The sequence below is a fragment of the Oryx dammah genome, unplaced genomic scaffold (genome assembly GCF_014754425.2).
Source record: "Oryx dammah isolate SB20612 unplaced genomic scaffold, SCBI_Odam_1.1 HiC_scaffold_12, whole genome shotgun sequence".
Lineage (NCBI taxonomy): Eukaryota > Metazoa > Chordata > Mammalia > Artiodactyla > Bovidae > Oryx > Oryx dammah.
This window is the reverse complement of record NW_024070196.1, coordinates 13,509,435-13,535,868: the sequence shown is the minus strand read 5'-3', so window position 1 is coordinate 13,535,868 and position 26,434 is coordinate 13,509,435. Positions and strand designations below refer to the sequence as shown.

The 26,434-nt window shown below is 41.4% G+C and overlaps 1 protein-coding gene and 1 long non-coding RNA gene across 2 annotated transcripts in view; one reads left to right on the top strand and one right to left on the bottom strand.

The window, feature by feature from the left end:
• Positions 1–18,624: 18,624 nt before the first annotated feature.
• LOC120870892 lies at positions 18,625–21,433 on the bottom strand. The gene is made up of 3 exons (XR_005722886.1): positions 21,248–21,433; positions 20,435–20,532; positions 18,625–19,692 (listed from the first exon to the last, which is right to left on the bottom strand). It is a non-coding gene; the product is annotated as an uncharacterized LOC120870892 (long non-coding RNA).
• A 605-nt stretch (positions 21,434–22,038) lies between these two features.
• The window catches only part of LOC120870891 (hedgehog interacting protein), a 115,343-nt gene continuing 110,947 nt past the window's right edge, over positions 22,039–26,434 (top strand). The window contains exon 1 of the mRNA XM_040250444.1: positions 22,039–22,841. Coding sequence (XP_040106378.1) covers positions 22,560–22,841 — 282 coding nt within the window. The 5' untranslated portion in view covers positions 22,039–22,559. The remainder of the gene's footprint in view (positions 22,842–26,434) is intronic.

Below are 26,434 nucleotides of genomic sequence, written 5' to 3'. Positions count from 1 at the left end.
GTGGGCTGCTCTCTGTGGGATAGCACAGAGTCGGACATGAATGAAGCGACTTAGTAGCAGCAGCAGCATGTATGGATGTGAGTTGGACTATAAAGAAAGCTGAGTGCAGAAGGAGTGATGCTTTTGAACTGTGGTGTTGGAGAAGACTCTTGAGAGTCCCTTGGACTGCAAGGAGATCCAACCAGTCCATCCTAAAGGAGATCAGTCCTTGGTGTTCATTGGAAGGACTGATGTTGAAGCTGAAACTCCAATACTTTGACCACCTGATGTGAAGAGCTGACTCATTGGAAAAGACCATGATGCTGGGAAAGATTGAGGGCAGGAGGAGAAGGGGACGACAGAGGATGAGATGGTTGGATGGCATCACTGACTCAATGGACATGGGTTTGGGTGGACTCTGGGAGCTGGTGAGGGACAGGGAGGCCTGGTGTGCTGCGGTTCATGGGGTTGCAAAGAGTCAGACACGACTGAGCAACTGAACTGAACTGAATGAACATTGGGTTGCATGTATGTTTTTAGATTAGTATATTCTCCAGATATATGTCCGGGAGTGGGGGGTTGTTGGATCGTATGGTAACTGTGCTGTGCTGTGCTTAGTTGCTCAGTCATGTCCAATTCTTTGCGAGCCCAGGGACTGTAGCTCACCAGGCTCCTCTGTCCATGGGGATTCTCCAGGCAAGAACACTGGAGTGGGTTGCCATGCCCTCCAGGGGATCTTCCCAACCCAAGGATTAAGCCCAGGTCTGCCATACTGCAGGCAGATTCTTTACTATCTGAGCCACCAGGGAAGGCAATGGTAACTCTACTTTTAGTTTTATAATGAGCCTCCATTGGAGAAGGAAATGGCAACCCACTCCAGTATTCTTGTCCCAGAAATCCAATGGAGAGAGGAGGTTGGCAGGCTATAGTCCATGGGGTTGCAAAAGAGTGGGACACAACTTAGCAAGTAAGCAACAACAATGAACCTCCATACTGTTCTCCAATTTACATTCCTGTATAGGAGGGTTCCCTGGAAAAATAATATTTTAAGAAAAGATGGGTCAACTCTATTGAATGTTGCTAGGGAAAGACCATTGGTGAGATGAGCAGAACTACCAAAGAACAATGAAGCTGGCAGGCAGGATGAGGGTTGAAAAGCCAGTATAGGTAAGGTCAAAGTGACATCTAGTGTGTTCAGTTCTTTCAAGAAGTCAGGCTGTAAAAAGGAAGAGAAAGATAGGCCTGTGACTACACAGGGGGACATGGGGCTAAAGAATAGGTTAAACATTTGCATACTTAAATATTGATAAGAAGGAGCTGGTAAAGATGAAGATGTTGAAACTACAAGTTAAATAAAGGAGGGATAAAATTCAGGTGGAGGATATGATATTTCATGGGAATCAAATGTTTCATCTGGTGACAGGGGAGGAGAGAAAGGAAAGGATGGACGTAGATGCAGGAAGATTTGTAAACTGGGTTGAAGTTGATGGAAACCCCATATGATGGTTTCTCTTTTTATGTTACAATAACAGGGGTTAAGTTCACATGCTGATAATAAAGAGGCGGAGGAGGAAGGGCTTGAAGATTTAAGGGCAGTGAAGAAAGTTCAGAATAGCTCTTGTGGGAAATAGGGAAGCAAATTGAGTGGGGAAACGTGGCAAGATTGCTGAGCACTGTGGAGAGCCAAGTGGAATGTGTGAACATGAATTTACAGTTGTACCATTTGAGTTTAGATTCAGGGGAGAAGAATCACGGGGCTTATCTAGAGTTGGAGGCTTTCCAGGTAAATGCGCCAATAAGCAAAGGGACAAGGGATCAGGATATTAGCATGATAGTAATCGAAATATGGAAGGATGGAATCTAATCTAAGCAGGATGGTGGGAGGTGTGAAAATAGCTGGAGACTGATAGATCAGGACAAAGAAAAGAGGTCAGTGGCCTGGAGATCAAATGAGGTGGAAGAATAGTCACGGCCCAGAAAGGAGGAGGAGACAGACATTGGGGTGGTCCCCAAGATGCCCACCTCTTGGTGTGCATGTCTTCTAAGTGATTCTCTTCCCTGAGAGTAGGCAGGACCTGTGGCTGGCTCCCAAGTAGTAGAGTACAGCAAAGGTGATGGGATGCACCTGATTGCATGTACAGGATTACAATACAGAGGACTGTAACGGTCATCTGGGGAGGACATTCTCTCTCCCTTGCTGGCTTTGAAGAAATGGCTGCCATGTTGTGAGCTGACCTATGTCAAAGGACCATGTGATAAACAACCAAAGAGGACCTCTGGCCAGCAGTCAACAAGAAACTGAGGCTTTCACTCCAATTGCCTGTAAGAAACTTAAAGTTGCCAGCAACTATATGTGCCACAAAGTGGCTCCTTCCCCAGTTTTGCCTTAGTTGGGACTGGAGCCCTGGCCAACACACCTTGATAGTGGTGCTGAGAGACTGGGAAGCTGAGCCTGTATTCCTAACTCGTAGAAACCATAAAACACATAAGTGTGTTTTAAACTGCCCAGTTTGTGATGATACTGTTAAAAAGCATGTATAATTAATAGAAAGGATGTGGTGAGAGAACATCAAACCAGAAGTGATGACAAGCACAAGGAGTTATTTTAGGAGGAGGTGACAAGGGTGACCTGAAGGAAGGGGTCAGTGGAAAGAAGAACAAGTTAGAGAAATGGGTTGTGTTTTCTCTTCCGCAAGGACACATGTGTTGAACTTCAGACTTTAAAGAAGCATGATAATAGCAGATACTGGGAACTCTGTTGCTGTTGTTTAGTCGCTAAGTCATGTCCAACTCTTTTCAACCCCATGCACTGTAGCCCACCAGACTCCTCTGTCCATGGGATTTTCCAGGCAAGAATACTGGAGTGGGTTGCCGTTTCCTTCTCCAGGGGATCTTCCCGATCCTTCCCGACTTGGGATCGAACCTGAGTCTCCTGCATTGGCAGGAGGGTTCTTTACCACTGAACCACCAGGAAAGCCCATTGAGAACTCTTAGCAGTGTGTATACAGAAAGGTTCAGTCTCAGAAGATGAGCATAGCACTCAGACATCCGTGTTTAAGATATGACAATCATCACAGCCCAGCTCTTCTGGAAGCATCACTGCGAACTGAGTGAGCTTCATCTTTGGATATGTCTGTGTTTGGACCACAGCTCTGTGGTTGATCTTCTACAAGGCCATGAGAAATTTTCTTCGCCTCACTGTATTCATTGTAGAGTTGCTAGGATGCTGAAGTGAGATGACAGATGCAAAACACTGATCGTTGCCCCTAGCATAAAGGGCGGGCTCAAATATAGCTCTTTCCTGGGTTTCACAGAAGAAACTTCCGCTTCCCCAAAATAATTGATCGAATGGATTCAAAGACTGGAGAGAAATGTCACATAGGCAATCAAAGAGAGGAAGTTCTTAGAAGAATTTATACAAAAAAATAAAAATAGCCATTCATCTATATAATAAAAGAGCACCAAAGGGACTGAGAAATCCACTATGTTCCAGCAGAGATGAAGAAAGAGGAAAATCCTAGTTTTAAAAGAAATGAGAGAAGGCTGAATTACAAACTTTTAGGACGTAACACTGAATTTCAGAAATATGATCTCATCCCTCCCCTCTCCCTCCCCAAGGAGACACTAAATCAATGTCCATGCCTCACAAGATCAGAACGTTTTTGAAAGTTTCTTTTCCTAACTGTGAGTGAAGACTTTATTTTAGGACTATCACCCGGTGTGGCGCTGGCCTTTGGGTTGGTCTCACCCGCCGAGCCTCTCACTTTTTCTGGAGGAAAATAAGACATTCTTTCTCAGGTGCTTGCTTATTAATCATGTTAAGTCATTCTTTGAAAGCAATAAACAATGCACATGTGGTAATTAGGACAGAATTATTTTCAAGGGAAAATAAAGTCTGGCTTAATATGTTTTGGATTCATGTTTCCAAGAATAAACCCACAATTCTCCACCCCTTTACCAAAAAGGAAAAAAAAAATCATCTGTTTTAAAGGATATGGAATTCTGACATTGGAGTTCATTTACACTGGTAACTACCCAGATATATTTCAAGAACTAGTTGATATTTGAGAATATACTTTTCAGATATTTTATATAGAAAAATCATATTTTATTTAAGGTAAACAAACCAAAACAGCAAAACTCTTTTGGAAACTAAAATCTTATGAAATACAAATAGATTTTAAAATTAGAAATCTTTGTCTTATGTCCAACATTCTAAATTTATACATGTAAAAATATCTGTAATGTCTATAAATGCCCAGGTGTTTACAACTATTAATAAATGAAAATGTTTGCAGAATTCCATGCCCTTGAGCAGGTCATAAAATTTAGATGTATTCTAATAAAGAACTGAAGAATTTCCTTACAAGTAAGCCACCCATTTTGAAAATAAAAGGATACATGCAATTCATGGAATTTTGAATAATGCAGAATTTGTGGTCCCAAACCACACCACACAAATAATTTTTTAACTATTTCACATTCTATCAAATCAGATATATTGTTGCCTTAGATGTAATGATTTCTTTGGCTGGCCCTAAAATTTAAATGCTAAGTTTTTGTTTTAGTCTGTCAGAACATTCTTTCACAAATATCAGTCCCCTTCCAGACCATAAGACTACTGCAAATTCACATTTTAAACTACACGATAAAGGTTTTATAATGTAGTATTTTCTCCAGGACAATTATTTATAAGATAAAGTTTCAAATGTTTATTTGAAAATGTTTAAATAATCATACATTTAGGTTTGATCTAACTAAACTCATATTGTTCTCATCTCTCACATTTTCAAAGAAATGTTTGCCAGATTGTAAAATTGCCGAAAATTGTAAACAGCTTAGTATCTTTGAAGATTAATTCTGCATCTTGATTAAGGTAGCCTGTTTTGAATAAATAAGTCCTTGTATTTTTACATTACTCAAATTAAGCACATTCAGAAATAGAGCATGGTTTCATTCAATCATTAGTAAACCTCCATTTGCATATGTTGTTTTGGTGGCTTAGTTGCCAAACATTCCGCTAAATGATAAATAGGTACTCACTGAGGAATTAAACTTTCCTACAGGGTGGTCTTGATTTGAGGCAAAGCCAGAAAATTAATTCTTAGTTTCCAAAACACCTAACACACACAAAAGTAATTAATTCTATAGCTGTGTGGGCTTTCAATTCTGTGAATTTATAATGTCTTCCATATTTTATTAATTGTTTACATAGTTAAGGTATTATACTTTCTCACATCATTTATGTAGGGTTGATATACAAACAAGTTAATTTACTTGATGTAATCATTAATTACTGAATCATCTCGGTTGTGATCGTTCTGTTTATGAGGTAATTTCATGATGCGGACTGTTTTCCATTATTTTATAATTAAGCACCATTTCTGCACACCCTTTGGTCCCATTAGCTCACCCTTCCAATTCCATCGAAAGAAAATATATCAGCAAATTACTCCATGGCAGCTGATTCAGGTATTAGAAGAACCTGACATTTACTAATGAAAAAAAACCTAGAATGAACTATAAAAATAACAGTTTAAGTGACCACCATTAAACAAGGCTATTTTTTAAAGAATAAATCTGAATTGATGCAATTCAATTTCATGGGACAGAACCCCCAGCATCGTGAGAAATGAACACAAGTGATTCCTGCTGCAGGCACAGTGGAGATATCCACCTCAGTTCAGCCCTCTCGCTGACAGAGACCCCAGTCATTATGCAGATTGCAAATCAGTGTAGGGGATGCTCAATGTGCTCCACGTGAGAGACGGGGCTGGCTAGGTGATGGTAGCTAGTCATAGCCCCTGCAACTGTGGCTGGCACAGTGCATGTTGGAGATAGAATCCATCTGATCTAGACATGATTCCATGACTCCATTTATGATTCAGATATGATTAAGGACCACTTGTAGATATTTAGTAAAGACCAACTATCTGTATGGAAACTCATGTAAATGCCACCAGCTAAATTGATGCTGGTGCATTTAGGAACTTTCTATCTAGCAATAAAATCTGATTCAGTTGAATTGAATAAGTAAATATAAAAATGTAAAGTATAATGAATATGGTATAATTAAGATTTAGTCTTTAAAAGTTATTTTATAATGAATTATATTTAGCTAAATAATCATAATGAATTATGAATAAATCAAATATAAATGGAATAGAATTCCAAGTAATTATAATCATAAGAGGAATTGAAACCACAAAAGGTTGACTGAAAAGAGGAAATCAGAACAGGAAGTATGGGTGGAAGGGCTTTGTGTTCTTATTAGCCTTTCCATATTGCTTTATTTAAAAAGTTGTATGGATATTTCTTCTCTTTAAAAAGTAAAATGTTTCACTTAAGATGCTAGTAAATTTATTATGATGAGTAAGCTTATTAAGATGTTACAATATATATTTCTTGGTAGATTTTTATTAAACATGAACCTAAATAAAACATATAGAAGAGAATAAAAAATTAGTTATAAAATTATAATTCAATTTCATATGAGTTAATGAATTAAATCATAGCTATTTACATATACATAATAATTTGAAGAAAAATATTATGGGAAGGAACTTGAAATGGCAACACAACCAAGGTAAACAATGTACTTGTTTGGCAAATTAATAAACAATACATTTTAAAATGTAACTTTTTTCACCATACCAAAAAAATAAAAGGCCACAAAAAAATAACTATGTGAGGAGACGAATGTGTTAACTTTATTGTAGCAATCACTTCACAGTGCACATATATTAATATATACATGAAACTATTATGCCACACCTTAATACCTACAGAATTTTTGTTAGTTTCTACTTCAATAAAGCTGGGGGCGGAAATGTAACTTTTCTGTCTTCCAAAAGTCACTGCCCCCTTATCCTATATTCCTTCCCTGGGTTTCTTGCCCTAAAGTCAATACTCTTGGGCATGGCCTTGAGAGGCTACATTGCCATTGTTGATGTGATCAAAGACACGGGGATTTTTCTTTATTTATAAATGGTCTGCCAGTTTTATTGAGATATAATTGACAGAGAACACTGTATAAGTTTAAGGTATACAGTGTAATGATTTGATTTACATATATTGTGAAATGTTAAGATGTTCTGTTTCTTATAAGCTTGGGTGTTATTACCATGAAAGTAATCCTGCCATCTGCCTCTATATCAGCAGCTCGTCCCTCATTTCCCATAAGTGTTAAACCAACATCTTATAACTTTGTCTACCTCAAGATGAATTCTATTTTAGAAAGTCTCAAGCATTTATAAAGTGAAAGTGAAAGTCACTCAGTTGTGTCTGACTCTTTACAACCCTATGGACTATACAGTCCATGGAATTCTCTAGGCCAGAATATTGGAGTAGGTAGCCTTTCCCTTCTCCAGGGGATCTTCCCAGCTCAGGGACTGAACCCAGGTCTCCTGCATTGCAAGCGGATTTTTCACCAGCTGAGCCAAAAGGGAAGCCCAAGAATACTGGAGTGGGTAGCCTATCACTTCTCCAGCAGATCTTCCCAACCCAGGAATTAAACCAGGGTCTCCTCCATTGCAGGTGGATTCTTCACCAACTGAGCTAAAATAGAAAGTAAATAACAGTCAGGTAAAGCATGGACCAGATGATAAAGGTTCTTGTATATCTTTGCTCTAAAATTTGGATTGTATTCTGAATTGTAAGAATCCACCAAAGAATTTTAAGCAGGGAAATCACAGAAAATGATTTGTGGTACACAAAAATCTATTTAGTGGTAGTGCATATAGAAGGGTCAAGTTAAGGGAAAAAAACTAAAGGCGTGGAAACCTTAAGAAGTTGCTGCAGTAAAGATGGCAAGAAATATAAGTCTGTAATACTGGACCTAGGCAATGACTGTCAATAGCTCACTGACTGTCAAAACCACTAGGTGAGAGGTTACAGGGATTTGTTAATGGATAATTTGTATTATAACATACTAAGCCACTGAAAAATCTTATCATTACAAAAAGAGAAATAACCATATATTGTATGTCCCCCAATATGGTAACATAGGAACCATCTGTGGATCATTCTTACAAAGATTCTAATGAAGCTTCTAGATCTAAATGTGAGTTTAGGGAAGTTCTGTTTATCAAGGCAGGAGGTACAGGTGGGTGGAAGAGATACAAGAGTGAAGAAGGCAAGTTTGGTTTGGAGTATACTGAGATAAAGGTAGATATCCACATGCAAATGTTCAGTAGGTATAGTAAGCAGAGAAGAAGCTCAAGGATATAATCTGGAGTATGAAACCATGCAAAGAGACAGAGAGAGAAAGTGAAGACTCGGGAATAATATCCAGATAAATAAGGGGAAAAGTAGTTGAGGCTGGAATAACTGAAACAAGAAAAGACATGGTGTCAGAAAAGGGCTTGGTCAATAGTGTGAATTAAAGAATTAAATGACTTCTCTGGTGGTCCAGTGGTTAAGAATTCACCTGCCAATGCAGGAGACACAGGCTTGATCCCTGGTCCGGGAAGATTCCACATGCTGCAGGGCAACTAAGCCCGTGTCTGCAACTACTGAAGCCTAAATGCCCTTGAGCCCACTGGAACAAGAGAAGCCATGGCAGTGAGGAGCCCACAGACTGCAACTTGAGAGTCGTCCCCACTCTCTGCAACCAGAGAAAATCCATATGCAGCAACAAAGACCCAGCACAGCCAACAATAAATAAGTAAATAACATTTAAAAAATCCTGCAACCAATCCTTTGGTTCTCCCAAGACAGGTACCCCTGCCAAAAAAAAAAGAATTAAATATAAGTTTTAGAAAAAAATAATCTTTAGCTTTAGCACTAAACAGCAACTGGTGCCAGGTTAAGATTACAAACTGAGCATATGATTTTATCTTCTCTTGTTTCTTGGATCCTATTCAAAGAAGAATATACCAATTTAAATGGGAAGGGTAAACAGCAGTGAAAAGAACAGGAGGAAGTTTATCAATGAATAAATTCTCTCAACACAGTTCTAGGGGGTGGAAAGTGAGAGGAGGAGTGGAGCTCAATAAATGAGCTAGGAAAAGACACAGCCCAGAATAAATATGAAGGGGTTGTAGCCAAGGAGGGAACCATTCTGCCTCTCAGTGGAGGGAGGGTTATAGACTCAGGATGACAGGTAGGATAGGCAGTAGGGTACAACACAGAGCTAAACATAGGAGCACTTATTAAAAGCCTACTGCTGACTTCCCCATCCTTATATTCAGAATACCCAGCAGCCAGGTGTTACCCTCTAGGCTAAAAAAAGTAGGAGAAAGGGTTTGCTGTGTGTTTTCTAAATAAATTTAGCACACTGTCTAGTGTAAACAAAAGAAGTAACTGTTGCTGTTGGAGTACAAGGAGGAAAACATTCTGAGAGTCAGGGTTCCCCAGAGTAATAGCAGAGGAGGGAAGAAGGCCTGGGAATGGCTCTTGAAACAGAAGGTGGTGGACAGAGCTGAAGAGCTTGATATGAGAGGGAACATGAACGTAATTCATTAACACCACTACTCACAACGAAGGGCAAAGATGGAAAAAAAAAAACCTGAAATAAACACCTGCCAGTTACTTTGTAAGGGTACAGATTACATGAAGCAGTAGGTCTAGGGAGGCAGAGCAACATGGTCATTGGCTGACCACAAGAAACTGAAATGAAATAAAAACAGTCACGAAGTATAGGTTATAAAGAAATTGAATTGGTTACCAAAAATCTCACCAAAAAAAAAAAAGATAAGACTTCTTCTAGATCTTCTAACTAAGATGGAGTAGGAAAGACCATTTAGAACACCCTTCCTGAAACAGCTTAACAATATTATCTTACTGTAACAATGAGGACCAAAAAAAATAGACAAAAGTTTTCAGGCACTGCATATATCAACTTACTAAGCAGGGGACACTGGTCCCTGAGAGAGGGAAAACAAATAATATGAGCCCCATGACAGTTCCAGCTTACTGCCCAGACAGATTTTCCAGGCTGCGGTGCAAAGGAGAATCCAAACAGAGCCAGGAGTAACCTTGAACTGAGGAAAGACACATGGAGTCTGGAGAGGCCAGGAGCTGGAGTTCAAAAAGCAGAGTCCTGAGGAGAAGACAGTTGCACAGAGAAACAGCTATGGAGATCCACAGGGGTGGATAGAGTTTTCATATTTAGTTTTCATATTTAGTAGTATATGCCTATGGAGAAGTTACCTGAGGAAAAGGAAAGAACCACTTAGAAGGAACTGATACTCAGAACTCAGACAGGTCCAAGAATAGTGCATGTTCCAAGCAGCCAGAGGGAAAACATCATAACTCAAGGGAAAACAGGCAGGGTATTTACAATCGTATTACTTCAGTAGTGGAAGAAATTAGCCTTAGATTAAAGGTGGTTCTAGTTTCACCGAACAAGATTTAACAGGAAGCTTGAAAAGACCAAATTGTTACCGAGTGACTTAACCAAACTTCAGAGCAAAGTTCAAGAATTTTTATAAGGATGTAGTACTAAGCATCTAACAAGGTAAAAATCACAAAGTTTGGTATTTAACAACAAAAAAAATGATCAGGCATACAAAGAAGTAGGATAATATCAGCCATAAGAAGGAGAAAAAACAATGAGTAAACACAATTCCAGAATTTGCGTGGATGACAGGATTGTCAGATTAGGACATTAAAACAGTTACTATAACTATATTCCTTATGTTCAAGAATATAGGGGAAAGATTAAGAAAGTAAAGTGCAGATTTGAAAGATTTTTTTAAAGACCCAAATCAAACTTTTCAAGATGAAAAATGGGGTGACTGAACTAAAAAATACCCAAGATAAGACAGCAGCAGATTAGATACTGCAGAATTAAAGATTAGTGAACTTGAGGATATAGAAACCAAAATGAAATATAGAGAAAGTAGAGACAAAAAAAGAAAGAAAAATTAAGAGAGTGTCAGTGGGCCATGGGACACTTTCAAGATGCCTGATAAGATATATTTTTACAGTCCCCAGAGGAGAGGAGATACTAAAGACATAATGGCCAGAAACGTTTCACATTTGATGAAATCTATAAACTCACAAATCCAAGAAGCTCGACAAGTCCCAAGCGCAAGAAACATAAAGAAAATTATACAAAGGTGAAACAGTATTAAGAGGATTATACTCACTGATAAGGGGAAAAACAGAGAATTAAAACAGATTATAAACAAAAAAAATAAAATAAGAATGATAACAAGTTCTCTTTGGAAAAATATAGTTAAGGCAATAGAGCAACATCTTTAAAGGACTTAGGGAAAAGACAGCAACCCTGTCAACTTAAAGTTCTATACCCAGCACAAACATCTCTGAAAAAACAAAGGCAAAATAAAGACTTTGTCGGACCAAAGCTGAGTCACCATGTTCAGACTCTACCTATGAGAACTGTCAACACATATTCTTCAGTCAAAAGGAAAATCATAGCACAGAGAAATATGGATCTGTACTAAGGGAGGAAGAACATCAGAAATTATAATTATGTGAGTAAACATGAAGACTTTTATCCCTATTTTTAAATCTGGAAAAAAAAAGTCTAAACAGCAATACACACCAAGGTTTATAACCTTGGTGTGTACAGAGAATATGTACAAAGTCTAGGAGAGGAAAGTACAAGTATACTGCTAAGGCTTTTATACTATCCATGACATGGTATCATATTAACTAAAGATACACTATGATAAGCAAAAAATACTCCAAACTCTCAAGTAACCACCGAAAAAAGTAAAAGGTGTAACTAATAAGCCAATGACAGAGAAAAATGGAATAAATCAAAATATCCAATCCAAAAGAATTTTAAAAGAACCAAAAGATAAGAGGGGACAAACAAAGAAACAGACTCGTGACAAATCTTAAGCCCAACTGGGTCAGTGATCACATCAAATGGAAAGGGTCCAAACATCTCAATGAAAAGTCAAAGGCCATCACTGTGACAGACACAAACAAAACTCAACTATGCACTTCCTACAATACATGCATCTCAAATATAAAGACAGAAATAAACCCAAAGTAAAAGGATGGGAGGAAAGTCTGTTAACACTAACCAAAAAAGAGTAGCTATAGAAATAACAAAGTAAATTTTGTAGCAAAGATTATCACCAAGGATAAAAGAAGATATTTCATAATGACAAGAGGAAAAATTCATGAGCAAAACATAACTGTCCTAAAGGCAATGGCACCCCACTCCAGTGTTCTTGCCTGGAAAATCCCATGGATGGAGGAGCCTGGTCTATGGGGTCACACAGAGTCGGACACGACTGAAGCGACTTAGCAAATGCATATATGCTCAGTTAACAGAGTTTCAAAATGTGTGAAACAAAGACTGATAGAAATCCAAGAAGAAACAGAAAAATACCTTATACATTCAGAGCTATCTCAGTAAGTGATAGAACAAGCGACTGAAAAATCAATCGAAAACAGAAAACTGAACAACACTAACCAAACAACTTAACATTTATAGAACACTCTGCCCCAAAACAGCAAAATATATATTTTCTTCCACTGTACACAGAATGTGTATCAAGTTAGACCATTTTCCCATCCATAAAAAAGTCTCAAAAAGTTGTTAAAAGAATCCATTCATACAGATGATGCTCTCTGACTACAACAGAACTGAATTCAAATCAATAACATAAAGGCTTAAAAAAAAATCCCCAAGTATTTGGACACTTCTAAATAAACTACTGGTCAAGAAGAACTCAATAGGAAATTAGAAAGTACTTCGAACTGAATGAAATTGAAAGCACATTTCAAATCTGTGGGATGTGACTAAAACCAGTACTATGGGGAAATGTATATTGCTAATTGCATACATTAGAAAAAGATGAAGGTCCCAAATTAATGATTTCTGGCTCCATCATAAGAAACTAGCTAAATCAGAGCAAATTAAACCCAAAGTAAGCAGAAGAGAGTAAACAATAAAGATCAGAAGGGAAACCAACTAAATAATTTAAAAAAAAAACAAAACAGAAAAACAATTGAGAAATTCAATGAAAGCAAGAACTAGTTCTTTGATACAATTGATAAACTTCCAGCCACACTGATCAGGAAAAAAGACAGATGACACAAATCGTCAATATTAAGAATGAGAGAAGTGACACTACTACAGGTTTTACAGAATAAAAAAATAACAAGGCAATATTATGGACAACTGCATGCCAACAGATAAAATGGACAAATTCCTTGAAAAACATGGGCTACTAGAGTTCACAGCTGCCCCTTCTCCAGAGCATTGTTAAGGCAGAATGGCACCTGTGTACCTGGGGGCTTATGTCCCAATAGAAGGCAACCAGCAAATAACCAACACAAGGGTTAAAAAAAATCATCCCACCTCACCCTTGCCTCAAGTTGAAACCAATTCTGTGATGCAATTCACGCTTTAGTAGGATCCGAATGAAGCTAGGTTCCAGTTTACATCTTTAGCTTCATCCTTACCTAGCTTTGTTCTCCTGCCTTATCCAGCTTCCCTCACTATCCTTTCCTAACAGTTCTCCTTCAGTAATCACTTGCCATGGATCCACATCTTGAGCTCTGTTTATTGGAAACCTGACCTAAGACAGGGCATGGGAGGGAGGCTGGAAGGCAAAATGACAAGAGAAGAGACTTGCTCCTGCCTCCTTCCTTGCTGTTCCTGTCTGGATCACCCCAGTGATGACCCCTCATCTTGGGTTAAGAATTCAGTTGTGCTCCCCCTGAAGATGTTAAAAACCTAACCTCCAGTACCTCTGAAGTTGGCCTTAATTGAAAAGAAGGTGTTGGCAGATGCATGAGTTAAGATGAAGTAGACTTTAATCCAACGTGACTGGTGTCCTTATAAAAGGGGGAACTATGGACTCAGAGACAGACATGCTTGGAGGAAATACGATGTGAAGAAACAAGAAGAATGCCACCTACAAACCAAGCAAAGGTACTGGCCTGAGCCTGTCAGAACTAGGAGAGAGCCCCAGACCAGAAGGAACAAACTCTGCCCTCCCTCTGATTTCAGATTGTGAGCAAATACATTTCTGCATTGCTCTCAGCCACATAGATTGTGGTACTTTGCTATGGCAGCCTAGAAAACGAATGTACCTTGTCAGGGACAGTTAGTTCCAGTCTTGCTTTTTCCAAGAATGCCCACAATCAATTTCATGTCCCCATCCTGGAGGTACCCACCCCAGGGTTCCTTTGTCTGCTTCCAGGTTTTGGTAATTCCAACTTCTCTTGTTCCCCAGTCCCTAGGGATGGGAGGAGCTTCCTGCAGTCACTATTTTACTTAAATAATCTTTCTTTTTTCAGTTTCCCAACACTCACTTAACTACTTCCTTATATTTAATTTGCTCTGTAATAGGAAATAGCTACTATTTATTTAATAATAAATTAACATATAGAGTTTATTTCCAAGACCACAGAGTGATAACCGTTTCATTCAGAGGGAAAGCCAAAGTCTATAACACAGTTTGTAAAATCCTATGCAATGCAGGGCTCTGGGCTGCCCCATATTGCCTGCCCTCATTTCTTCTCATTTCCTCTGTCACCCACTCTGCTCCAGCTGCACTGGTCTCTCTGCTAATCCTTAAACATACCAAGCATGCTTGCTTTATGGCCTTTGACTTGCTGTTCCCTGTACTTACAGACATCCGCATGCATGTAGCCCACTCTGCTCTAATATCTATTCCCCGGTCTCTGCCTGTACCTCAGGAGACACCTTTCCTGACAACATACAGTCACCCGTGGTATCCCTAGGGGACTGGTTCTAGAACCTTCGCTATCAGAATCCACATGCTCAAGTCCCTTATACAAAATGGCATAATATTTGCATATAATGCATACACATCCTCCCATATATACGTCAAATCATCTCTAGATTACTCATTATACTTATACAATGTAAACGCTATGTAAATAGCGTGCATTAAATAAATAAATTAGTGCATGCTAATTCAAGTTTTGCTTTTTGTAACTTCATGGAATCTTTTTTAGTATTTTCAATGGCAGTTAATTGAACCCCCAGATGCAGAACTTGTGGATATAGAGGACTGACTGTAAACAGTAAGTCCCCTACATATGAACCTTCAAGTTGTGAAGTTTCAAAGATGTGAATGTGCATTCCATCAGCATCAGGCGTGAGTGAAATGGCAGCTTGCCCTTGGTCACCTACTGCTGATGACTCTTCAGCTCTACCATCTCCCACCTCCTTTCCCTCCTCCAGAACTCTTCTTGCCTGTTCACTCGATGCCAGCCCCTGTATGACAGCCATTGTATTGTACTATTGTACTTTCCAAGGTATTGTAAGATCAAAATGTTTTCTTAAGATCAAAGACCAAAAATGTTCTCTTATCTTTTGTGTTTGTTTTTATGTATTATTTGTGTGAAAAGTATTATACATCTATTACAGTACAGTACTACATAGCCATTTGTGTTAGTTGGGTACCTAGGCTCACTTTGTTTGACTTAAATTGGAATTACAAATGCACTCTTAGAAGGGAAATCGTTTGTATGTAGAGTCTCACTAAATAAAATTATTATTTTCCTCAGCCCCTGTACTCTTTTCCCATGACCCCCTTCCTCTACAGCACTCAGCATTTTCTGGCACATTCTGTAGCTACTTGTTATCTGCCTCCTGCAATGGAACAGAGCACCATGAGGAGTTTTGCTCACTGCTTTGTCCCCAGTGTCCAGAGCAGGATCTGGCATGTGGCAGATGCCAACTTTTGAAAACAACTGAAAGACTATAGAAAACCCCCTACCAACAGCCCTGTCCGTGACTGTCATCAGTGTACTTAAACTATGAGTGAGTGAGTGAGTGAGTGAGTGAGTGAGTGAGTGAGTGAAGTCACTCAGTGGTGTCCGACTCTTTGTGACCCCATGGACTGTAGCCCACCAGGCTTCTCTGTCCAGGGGATTCTCCAGGCAAGAATCCTGGAGTGGGTTGCCATTTCCTTCTCCAGTACTTGAACTATAATTGGTCTTTAATGTTTAAAGGATTTGTATTTATTCACCATCCTTCCTCAGGGGACTCACATTTTAGTGACAATGTCTCCTGAAATTCCTTGGCAAGGGTGCACTTTAAGTTGTGTCTTCTCTCCTGTTTTAACAATTCAACATTTTTATAATGCAAATATTTTCTCTATTTAAAACCTTTAAAAAGCATGGAGTCAAACAAGATTGGACAATCAGCAGCATTTATCTAGAGGTCAGCACCCACCGTACTGTGAGCCTGTACAAGACTGTGCTGGAGTGATCAAGAAGGAAATGCAATTTTTGCCCTCATGGAGTTTACAGTCATGTGGACATTCAATTCCCGCCTATGAAAAAAAACCTCAAAGAAGTAACAGTGCACAAAAGAAAACAAACAAAGAAAATAAGTGCTGATTAGAGAAGAAGCAACGGCTGAAGTGCCCTTAGAACTAAAATTCCTAGAAAGAAAGTGGAAAGTGAAGTCACTCAGTCGTGTCCGACTCTTTGTAACCTACCAGGCTCCTCTGTCCACGAGATTTTCCAGGCAAGAATGCTGGTGTGGGCTGCCATTTCCTTCTCCAGGAGATCTTCCCAACCCAGGGATTGAATCTGGCTCTCCTGCATTGTAGGCAGATGCTTTACCCTCTGAGCCACCAGGGAAGTTGAGTGAAAAGCCAGAATTTAAAGAAAGAGAAAAAGTTTAACAAGGATAAGGTACTTGTAAAAGGAAATGACAAATAGCACGACTAAAACTTCACTAGTTTCCTGGAGTCTATAAACTACGCTTTGAGTTTGCCCTGTAGCCTCTCCTATCTTAGTTGTCTACTTTATTTTGCTGTTTATTCTGCTTTCCCTTAAATGTATCATATTCTATTCTGAATTTGAAGGTTTTCTTTTTTTCTCAGTGAAATATAGTTGATTTACAATGTTTGTAAGTGCTAGTTTCAGGAAAGTGACACAGCAAAGTGATTTAGTTATACATAAATATATATGTGTATATATATTTTCATATTCTTTTCCAATAGAGGTTATTACAAGATACTGAATATAGCTTAGGGGTGGGGTGCTTCCCAGGTGGCACTAGTGGTAAAGAGTCTGCCTGCAATGAGGAGACGTAAGTGACACAGGTTCGATCCCTGGGGTGGGAATTTCCCTTGGAGGAGAGCATGGCAACCCATTCCAGTATTTGTGCCTGGAGAATCCAATGGACAGAGGAACCTGGCGGGCTACAGTCCATAGGGTCACAAAGAATCGGACATGACTGAAGCAACTTAGCATGCATGCACCTTGTGCTACACAGTGGGTCTTTGTTGTTTATTTCATATATAGAAGTGTGTATCTGTTAATCCCAAATTCCTAATCTATCCCTGCCCCCTTGTCCTCTTTGGCAACCATAAATTTGTCTATGTTTGTGAGTCTATTTCTGTTTTGTAAACAAGTTCATTTGTATCATTTTTTAGATTCTACATACAAGTGATATGACATTTGTCTTTCTCTCTCTGACTTACTTCACTTAGTATGATAATCTCTAGATCCATTCAAGCTGCTGCAGATGGCAATGTTTCATTCTTTTTCCTGTACTTTAAATGGCAAGGAGGACTCACTTCACACAGTCCTTCCAATTCATCCTCGGGTCCCAGCTGAAATGTCGTTTTCATAGAAAGGCTCCTTCCAGCCACTTCATCTGAAATAAATGTGCCTTGTTATTCTCCATCTTAGCATTTCTTTCATAGCCTTGAGAAACCTATATGCAGGTCAGGAAGCAACAGTTATAACTGGACATGGAACAACAGACTGGTTCCAAATAGGAAAAGGAGTACATCAAGGCTGAATGTTGTCACCCTGCTTATTTAATTTCTATGCAGAGTACATCATGAGAAATGCTGGACTGGAAGAAACACAAGCTGGAATCAAGATTGCTGGGAGAAATATCAATAACCTCAGATATGCAGATGACACCACCCTTATGGCAGAAAGTGAAGAGGAACTAAAAAGCCTCTTGATGAAAGCGGAAGAGGAGAGTGAAAAAGTTGGCTTAAAGCTCAACATTCAGAAAACGAAGATCATGGCAACCGATCCCATCACTTCATGGGAAATAGATGGGGAAACAGTGGAAACAGAGTCAGATTTTATTTTGGGGGGCTCCCAAATCACTGCAGATGGTGACTGCAGCCATGAAATTAAAAGACGCTTACTCCTTGAAGAAAAGTTATGAGCAACCTAGATAGCGTATTCAAAAGCAGAGATGTTACTTTGCCGACTAAGGTCCGTCTACTCAAGGCTATGGTTTTTCCTGTGGTCATGTATGGATGTGAGAGTTGGACTGTGAAGAAGGCTGAGCGCTGAAGAATTGATGCTTTTGAACTGTGGTGTTGGAGAAGTCTCTTGAGAGTCCCTTGGACTGCAAGGTGATGCAACCAGTCCATTCTAGAGGAGATCAGTCCTGGGATTTCTTTGGAAGGAATGATACTAAAGCTGAAACACCAGTACTTTGGCCACCTCATGTGAAGAGTTGATTCACTGGAAAAGACTCTGATGCTAAGAGGGATTGGGGGCAGGAGGAGAAGGGGACGACAGAGGATGAGATGGGCGGATGGCATCACTCACTCGATGGACGTGAGTCTGAGTGAACTCCAGGAGTTGGTGATGGACAGGGAGGCCTGGCGTGCTGTGATTCATGGGGTCGCAAAGAGTCAGACATGACTAAGCAACTGAACTGAACTGAACTGACTGTAATTATTTAATCACAAGTTTATTTGTGACCTTATCATTTCTCTTCCTTATTAGATTATTGGGGCTTCCGAGGTGGCGCAAGTAGAAAGGAACCCATCTGCCAATGCAGGAGACACAAGATATGGGTTCAATCTCTGGCTCTAGATTATTAACTACTCGAAGCAGAATGTTTGTATTATTTTTCATTACTGGATACATATTGTTTAGTATAGTGCCTGACACTTTATATTTGTTAAAATAGAATTAAATAGCACATATTTCTGTGAAGTCCAGAAATCTGTATATAAAACCGATTCAAATACCCCAAATAGTTTTATTTTAAACATTTACCCATTTAAACTGTGCTAACTTCTGATACTAGACAATGGTATCTACTTAACTGTATATACATACATGTATAAATATATACATAATTCCTACATATGGTAATATTTTGAGCTTCACCTATGAAATTAATTTCAATTTGGGTCAAACATTTCATCTTTTGCAAGACACCTAATTTGTTCATGAAAATCTTGAATCCATCTGAGGTAAGGAATAGAATCTCAGATAGGACTGGGGTATGGGATTGGGATGGTCAGACATGCCACTAGACTGTAACAGGGTGCATTGGTGCAAATTAGAAAAAAAAAGCCACATCATTTGGCCAGGCACCAATAAACTTGGTTTGGTGAATGGAGCAGGATTTCAGCTCCCAATCGCTGCCTCAGCTGGATGCCCTGCACTGGGTGCAACCTACATGTAGGTGGCAGTCCTAGAGAGACAGCTAGCTCAGTGGTGGTGCAAGCAGATGGTGATCTGGCCACACTGTACAGCTCCATTCCTTGACAGACTGATTGAATTTGTCTGAAGCAGTTTGGTTGGGTAGGGGTCTTTTCTTCTCACCACTTCTGATGATTCAGCTGAGGAAGGCGATCATCCTGATGAAAAACAAGTCCATTTCTCAGGTTCAAGTTCGCAGACGGTTGGGCAGCCTCCAGGAGGGCTTTAATGGTTTTCTTTCAGAAAATAACTCAATGTTGATTCTTGAGTCTTAAAAAAAAAATATGCTGAAGAACTGGTTATAGATGAGTTTGCTATTTCCCTCTGCAAAAAAAATGAATCAGAAGTTAGTTCACTTGTATAACACTGTTTGGTAACTATTCGGAAATTCTATCAGTGGCTCTGAAAATAAATGCAACTAACTCATCAGTGACCCAAATTATGGATTGTCGTGACTAACAGCAGATGGGATCAATTCTAGCTCCCATGGACCAAGAAGGAACAACTGTGTCTCGTTTCAGTTATCATTTATAAACTATCTTTAACTTAGGGTCTCGGTTTATGATATCTGCATAATTTTCTTAAAATCAAAATTAATTTACTTTTAAATGTCCTTAGGCTTTAAACACAAACCATAAGTAAGGCCTGTTCCAAAAATTCATCACTTAGGGTGGGAGCTCAAACCACTGAAATAGAATTTTTAAAGGATTTTTTATTTTGGAAAACCAACATAACACTGGTATTTGGGAATAAAACCTTAGATAGTGGAAAGCAACTTAGACTGGGTCTCTGATTTTTAAACACCTAATTAGACAAGATTGTGCAAATGACTTAATCTCGACAGGATTCCTTTCCAGATTTGTTTATTAAATAAGAGTTTAAAGTCTTAAAGTCTTTATAGCTCTATGATTTATTTTATATTAAAAAGTCTTCAACGGGGCAGGGAGAATGTCAGATAAAGTAGTCTGTGGGATCGCAAGGAGCATTTGGGATCACAAGTATACAGAAGTCTTGTGTATACAACGGCCCCTGGGAGAAATGTTAAGTACGTCATAGGGGCACTTACCGTGAGCTCAGGACTGGATTCCACAGCCCAGCAGATGCTTCTCAGTTATTCTGTCACCTCTTTTGGGAAAAACCTAGTTCCACTAGCAAATCCAGGCCCTGGAAGAGAAAGGGGCAGAACCCTTATCTAGCCACTGCGACCACTTTAACAAAAATCAGTTATCCACACCCATTGTCACGGAACATTCACATTAGCTTGACCAAGTCTGTGTTGGAAATCCAAATATGGCGAACGTTCCTCCATTGCCAAAATGAGAAAACTGCCTCATGTCCTCTTCAGAACCCCTGTATCAGAAAATGAGCTCCCCTTGTTAAACACTCAAGTGGACAGAAAGCACATTTTGTGATGCAACTTCGTAGAGATTCCTTCCGATGCAGACTTGGGGGGAGGGGGGATCCAGTTAATGTCACATCACCGCGCTCGATAAGGCACAGATCACTTTAGACTTTGCCTAGCTGGGGGGAGGGAAAGGGCTACTCTATTTAGGTACACTGGAAAAGTAGCGCATCCAGCCCCTTGACGCGCGCAAACCTACTACTAATTCTTTCTCCAGGGCCTCTGTGTTTACACCCCTGCGGGAATCTCCCCAGGACTTTTTCTCTTTGCCATTTAAAACGAACGCTGATTCCAACGCCCGCTTCTCCTCTGCTCCTCAACCTGGGGTATTCCTCTGTTCTGCAGAAAGCGCCAGCGGGGCCCAGCTACGCTCTAGGGCACAGGTGGGGCCAGGGAAAGGGGCGTCCGGGCCCAGCCCGCCCAGGACCCAGGTGGGAGCAGTTCCCCCAAGAGGCGTCGACACCCCACCCCACGCACAGGCGCTTATGCCACTTCAGGCGCGCGCAGGACTTAGGCAAGGAGAGATACATCTTCTCGGCACCGACTTCATCTGCACGTTCTCAGCGGCTTGCAGCATCTGGGCTATATCCCCGCCTCTCAATGTGACCCCAGGAAGATCTGTACCGGCGTGAGCTTCACACTGGAAATCGCCAGGGGATGGAGGAGTCGCGCGGGCCAGGGTTGGGGGGAAAGGGGCCGAAACGCTCCCCCACCACAACTCCAGCCCACTCGGCTCACCCTCCCTCCGGGGCAAGGGGCGGGTCGGAGCTGGGGTAGGGGAGGCCCTGGAAGGGTCCCCTCCCTTCTCACTTCCCGCAGCCCGCTCTTCCTCACTTTCTCTCGGCGCCTCCGCGCGGGGTCGTGCGGAGGGGCTGCGCGAGGAGCGAGGAACGGACGGAGAGCCACCGGGCCGCGCGCCCCGGTCCGGAGGCGGACGGGCTGGGGGGACCGGAGCCGTGCACGGCCCCCACCCCACCGCACCGGACCCGAGGCGGGCGGCGCGGCCAGGCGGCGGCCGGACACCCGCGCCCTCGAGGCTGGCTCCGAGGGCTCCGGCGGGCCCTCCCCCTCCGCCCGCCGCCGCGCCCCTCCCCGCCGCACCCTAGAGGCCGCCGGGGCCGGGGGACGCGCTCGCGCCGGGGCCGCCCCTCCCCTCCCCCAGCCCGGGCGGGGGCGCGCGAGCAGCGGTGACGTCAAGGGGCGCGCGGTGGCAGCACCTCCCCGCGCGCTAGTTAAAAAGAAGAAGAAAAGAGGGAACGAAACATGAGAGGCTGTGTGAGAAGCTGCAGCCGCCGGCAGAGGAGACCTCAGCATCCTCTGGAGCCCAGCGCTGGCCCTGCCTCCGCCTGCCCCGCCGCCGCCGCCGCCGCGTCTGTTCCTGGTACTGTCTCACCTACACAACTCCCGTTACACGGACCAGTGAGCCTCTGCGGCCGTCTTCTCCTCCTCTTCTTCCTCCTCTTCCACCTCGTTCTCCTCCTCCCACTTCTCAGCCGCATCAGGAAGCCCCCCACCAGACTGACATTGGCACCACTGCAAACGGTGTCAACCGCACAACTTTATCTCGCTCCTCCGGCTCCCCGGAGGCATCGGGCCCATCGCCTTGTCTTTTATTTTTTGCAAAGTTGCAACGCTCTACACCCTCTCTCCCCCGCCACCTCTCTCTGCCTCTCGAGTGCCCTGCCGCCCCGCAGCCCCCTACCGGAGCTGCGCCCTAGTGCCCCTGCTGGGCAGTGACCTTCCCCCCCCCCCTCCGCCTCCCGCGCCCAGCCCCTACCGCGCGGGGCAGATGATGCTAAAGATGCTGTCCTTTAAGCTGCTGCTGTTGGCCGTGGCTCTGGGCTTCTTTGAAGGAGATGCTAAGTTTGGGGAAAGAAGCGAAGGGAGCGGAGTGAGGAGGAGAAGGTGCCTGAATGGGAACCCCCCGAAGCGCCTGAAAAAGAAAGATAGGCGGATGATGTCCCAGCCGGAACTGCTGAGTGGGGGAGAGATGCCGTGTGGTGGCTTCTACCCTCGACTGTCCTGCTGCTTGCGGAGTGACAGCCCCGGGCTGGGGCGCCTGGACAGCAAGGTAGGCATGCACCCGCCTCGCAGCTGCGAGATTGGCATAGTGACTGGGTGGGGTTCCCTGCGGCTCCGGCGATGCTGGCGGCTGTAGACGGGCCAAACTTGTCTGGGGGAGTCCTTCTTGATAACTTTCTAAAGCGCTAGCGTGATTCGTTTGTGTGTTCCTCTGGGGTGCGCAGACACCTCTCCAGCCCCCAGGAGTCCGCGGGCGGGATGCCGTGCAACATTGCTTGTCTCTGAAAAGAGAAGCCTCTGTGGTACCCGCATTCTGGGCTGGGTAAATATTTTAAAAGAATCGCGAGGAACATTGTGTTTTGGATCGAATCGGGCATTGGCTGCGGTGAAACTGTAAATGAAGGTGGCTGTGGTTTCTGGTTTTTCTAGAGTAAAAAGATTTGTGCAGTTTTCTCCACGTGCTCGGTTAGAGAGAGGATTGAATCGTAAAGGATGTTGAAGCACGGTTGGTGTAAGATCCCCAGCCGGGTCAGAAGGCGGGGGAGGTATGCTGCGTTACAATAGTTAAACAGCGAAAAGGAACTCCTGGTAGTCCAGTTTAGAACCCCAGAATTGGAGAAAGATTTGGCTGGAGCGTGTTTATCGCAGAAAACCGTGGCGATTCTCCTCCTGTCACGTTTTGTAACGTTATAAAATCGGGCTTTCAGTGGTACTTGTGTAGGAACGTCTTCTCTAGGAACTTGTTTTGAGGGTAGTGGCATTTACACTTTCCCGATGTTTTTAAGTTTAAACGAATATGAATATAGCGTTGGCTGGGTGTAAAGACATGCTTATCTGAGTTCTGCCACATCTTTCTTGCCCTGGGTTGCAGTACTGTGTGTTCTCTACTGTACTCCAAGGAAAGACTGAGGGGTTGGGTCATTAACAATCCCTGCCCGTGAAATAAACAATCAGGTGTCTTTGCTCCCCCTCCCTTTCCCCATTTTAGGTTTAATTAAGAATTCCTCTGTTACAACACTGCAGTTGTCAAGGTCTGAGAGACTCTTGGAAAACTTGTGCTTCAGTCTTGCTGGCCCAGGCATTAAAAAAAAAAAAAAATACCCAGGCTGAATCTAATTTTTATGCTCAGTTCACGGTAGATTTCACTCTATTCTCATGTAAACAGCTCCTACGAATCAACATATGTGTCTGGGTGGTATCTCTCACTTTGTTTTGTAACAAAAAGCCATATTGCATCATTTAATTTGCTCAAGTCATGCAAATAGGAAAAAATCAATAGGACAAAAAGGGGTCGACTTATCCTCCTCCCCACTAAAGTGCTGCCCACACACAGAGCCCTGTTGCTTATGGCGAAAGAATAACAACAACACCATTGTGTTGGTTAGTTGGTTCACTAATGGGTGAAACTAGAGAACATCATTCGCTTTCAGTCCCCAGCTCTGTCCAAATGTTCATGCCTTTTGAGGGAGCATTTGTCCAAACTCCCTCTATTTCCAGCTGAGTGAGAACTGTCTTGCTGCGGGTTTTCAGCTCCAACTCTCTCTTTATTCTTACCATATGCAGCAGTAGTCTGAGATGCGGGGAACAGATATTGCAGCATTTTATTCAAAACAATGTCATTAAGCTCCTGGGTTTTAATTGAATCAAAGTACAAAAATCATTCCATTCACAGCCGCTCCAGGGTTTTTACCAGGAGCTGGACAGAACCAGGAGATTCAGATAAAGATTTAGAAATATTTGCCATGAAGCCTCCCCATGTGCGATATATGTATGAGTATACCAATGATTTTCAGACCCCTGCAATACTGAACTCAGCCAGGTGCAGGAGGAATGACAACTTTTTCTTGACCAAATGTAATGGGGAGCTGGGGAAGGGATGGGGGGCTGGGTCTGAGTAGAGTTATAACCCTTAAGAGAAGTTATATAAATTTTTTTTAAAGAAATCATTCTTTAGGAAGCATTCTGCCACATTAGCGATCCACATTCCTTCTGTTTTACGTGCTTCCAATCTCCAACAAACCCCTACTCATGTGGAAAATGTGTCTGAATTAAAGTTGGTACACTAGACTTTGGCTGGTTCCATTACAAGTGGCTTATAAATCAACAATACTTAAATTGTTCAAATCAGAGATGTAACATGGTTCTGCATATGCATTCTCAACCCATGTTCGTTCTCAAGTTTTAATAGTTTTTAAAACATGTTATTTTATAATAAACTTCTGTGTTTCCCTTTTTTCCCCTAAGCCTTCCTGGCTTATAATGTATGTTAGGGTCTTATTTCATAATGTGTGTACAGGAGAGATGATAGCTATTTGAAAGGGCCCTTTTTTTGTTTATGAAAAAAAATTTTTTTCCCCAGAAAGATTGCTGCAAATTTTCATGAAACTACAGGAGTAGCATTTTTCTAAAGGAAGAAACTTCATAGACAAATAGTAGCAAATTAGATAGAATATTGATCATGCTTAGCTGGGCAATTAAGTCCAGTTTCCAGGCTAACCCATTTTCTTTAATATGTAAGGAACTATTGAGTGTAATTGAGTTCAATTCTTAGCCACAGTATTATTCTCATAAGTTATTTTGTATTTTCCTTTTTTTTGTATATTTTAGTAGTTTTGTGAACTGTAACGAGATGGTTAACTACTGTTACAAATAAGTACTGCCAAAATCTAGAAAGTTATGTTGTCTTAGCAATATTTTTGCAGCTTCTAAATACAAGATGCTAAAAAGATCTAATTCCCATTAGCCAAATTGAATCTGCAACCAACTGAAATACCCCCATTTCTAAAACTTAACTTGTAGCCACAGAGGCATAGAAGCTCTCTCTACCTTGGGTGGTTTCACAGCCAAAGCTGTCAAGGAATGGGTGAAAAGTAATTGTTTTCAAGTGTGCCCTTTTACAATCATTTGTTTGCTCTGGCTCTTTCAGGGACAAAGGCTATTGTTGAACACATCCAACTAAACAAATAACTCATCCTGGGGTCCCTTTAACAGCTGCCTTAGTACAATGATCTATTTACATATTAGCCTAAAATTGAAACTGAACTCTTTAATGACATAATCCAGCACTACAGTCCAGAGACGCATGTGTTCTATCCAACAGCTGAACAACCTTGTAGGCATATGATTTATAGAAATAACTTTTTGTGTACCAAGTGATCTTAAAGCATCATCTTAATATACTGTCCTGTATTTTCCCCTTTTGTCCCCTCATCGAACCCATGTGTGTGGTTTTTTATCCTCTTTGTTCTGTTACTTGATAAATAAAGAGAAATACAGAAGGTCTCTGTCACCCATTTTACTATTTGTTGATAAGCTGTAGTTGTAGGCCACGCTTCACTGTGTTTCCAGGATTTATCTTACCTTCCTTCTATGGATTTTTACTTTCATGTGGCTAAAGATTAAAGGATGACCTGCCAGATGTTATAAATTAGTCAGCAACAGCCACAGTCATTACTAGGCACACTGTAATAATGTTTCGAAGTTTTACATGATTTCCAAAGTATATTTAGTTTAAACCGCTATAATTTGATGGTTTCATATATGGCTTTTAAAAATTGAAACAGGAAATTAGCTTAAATTTCTTCTTAAGATTGATGATATTGTCAGACATAAAGTTAAGGCCCTGTATAGACACAGACACAT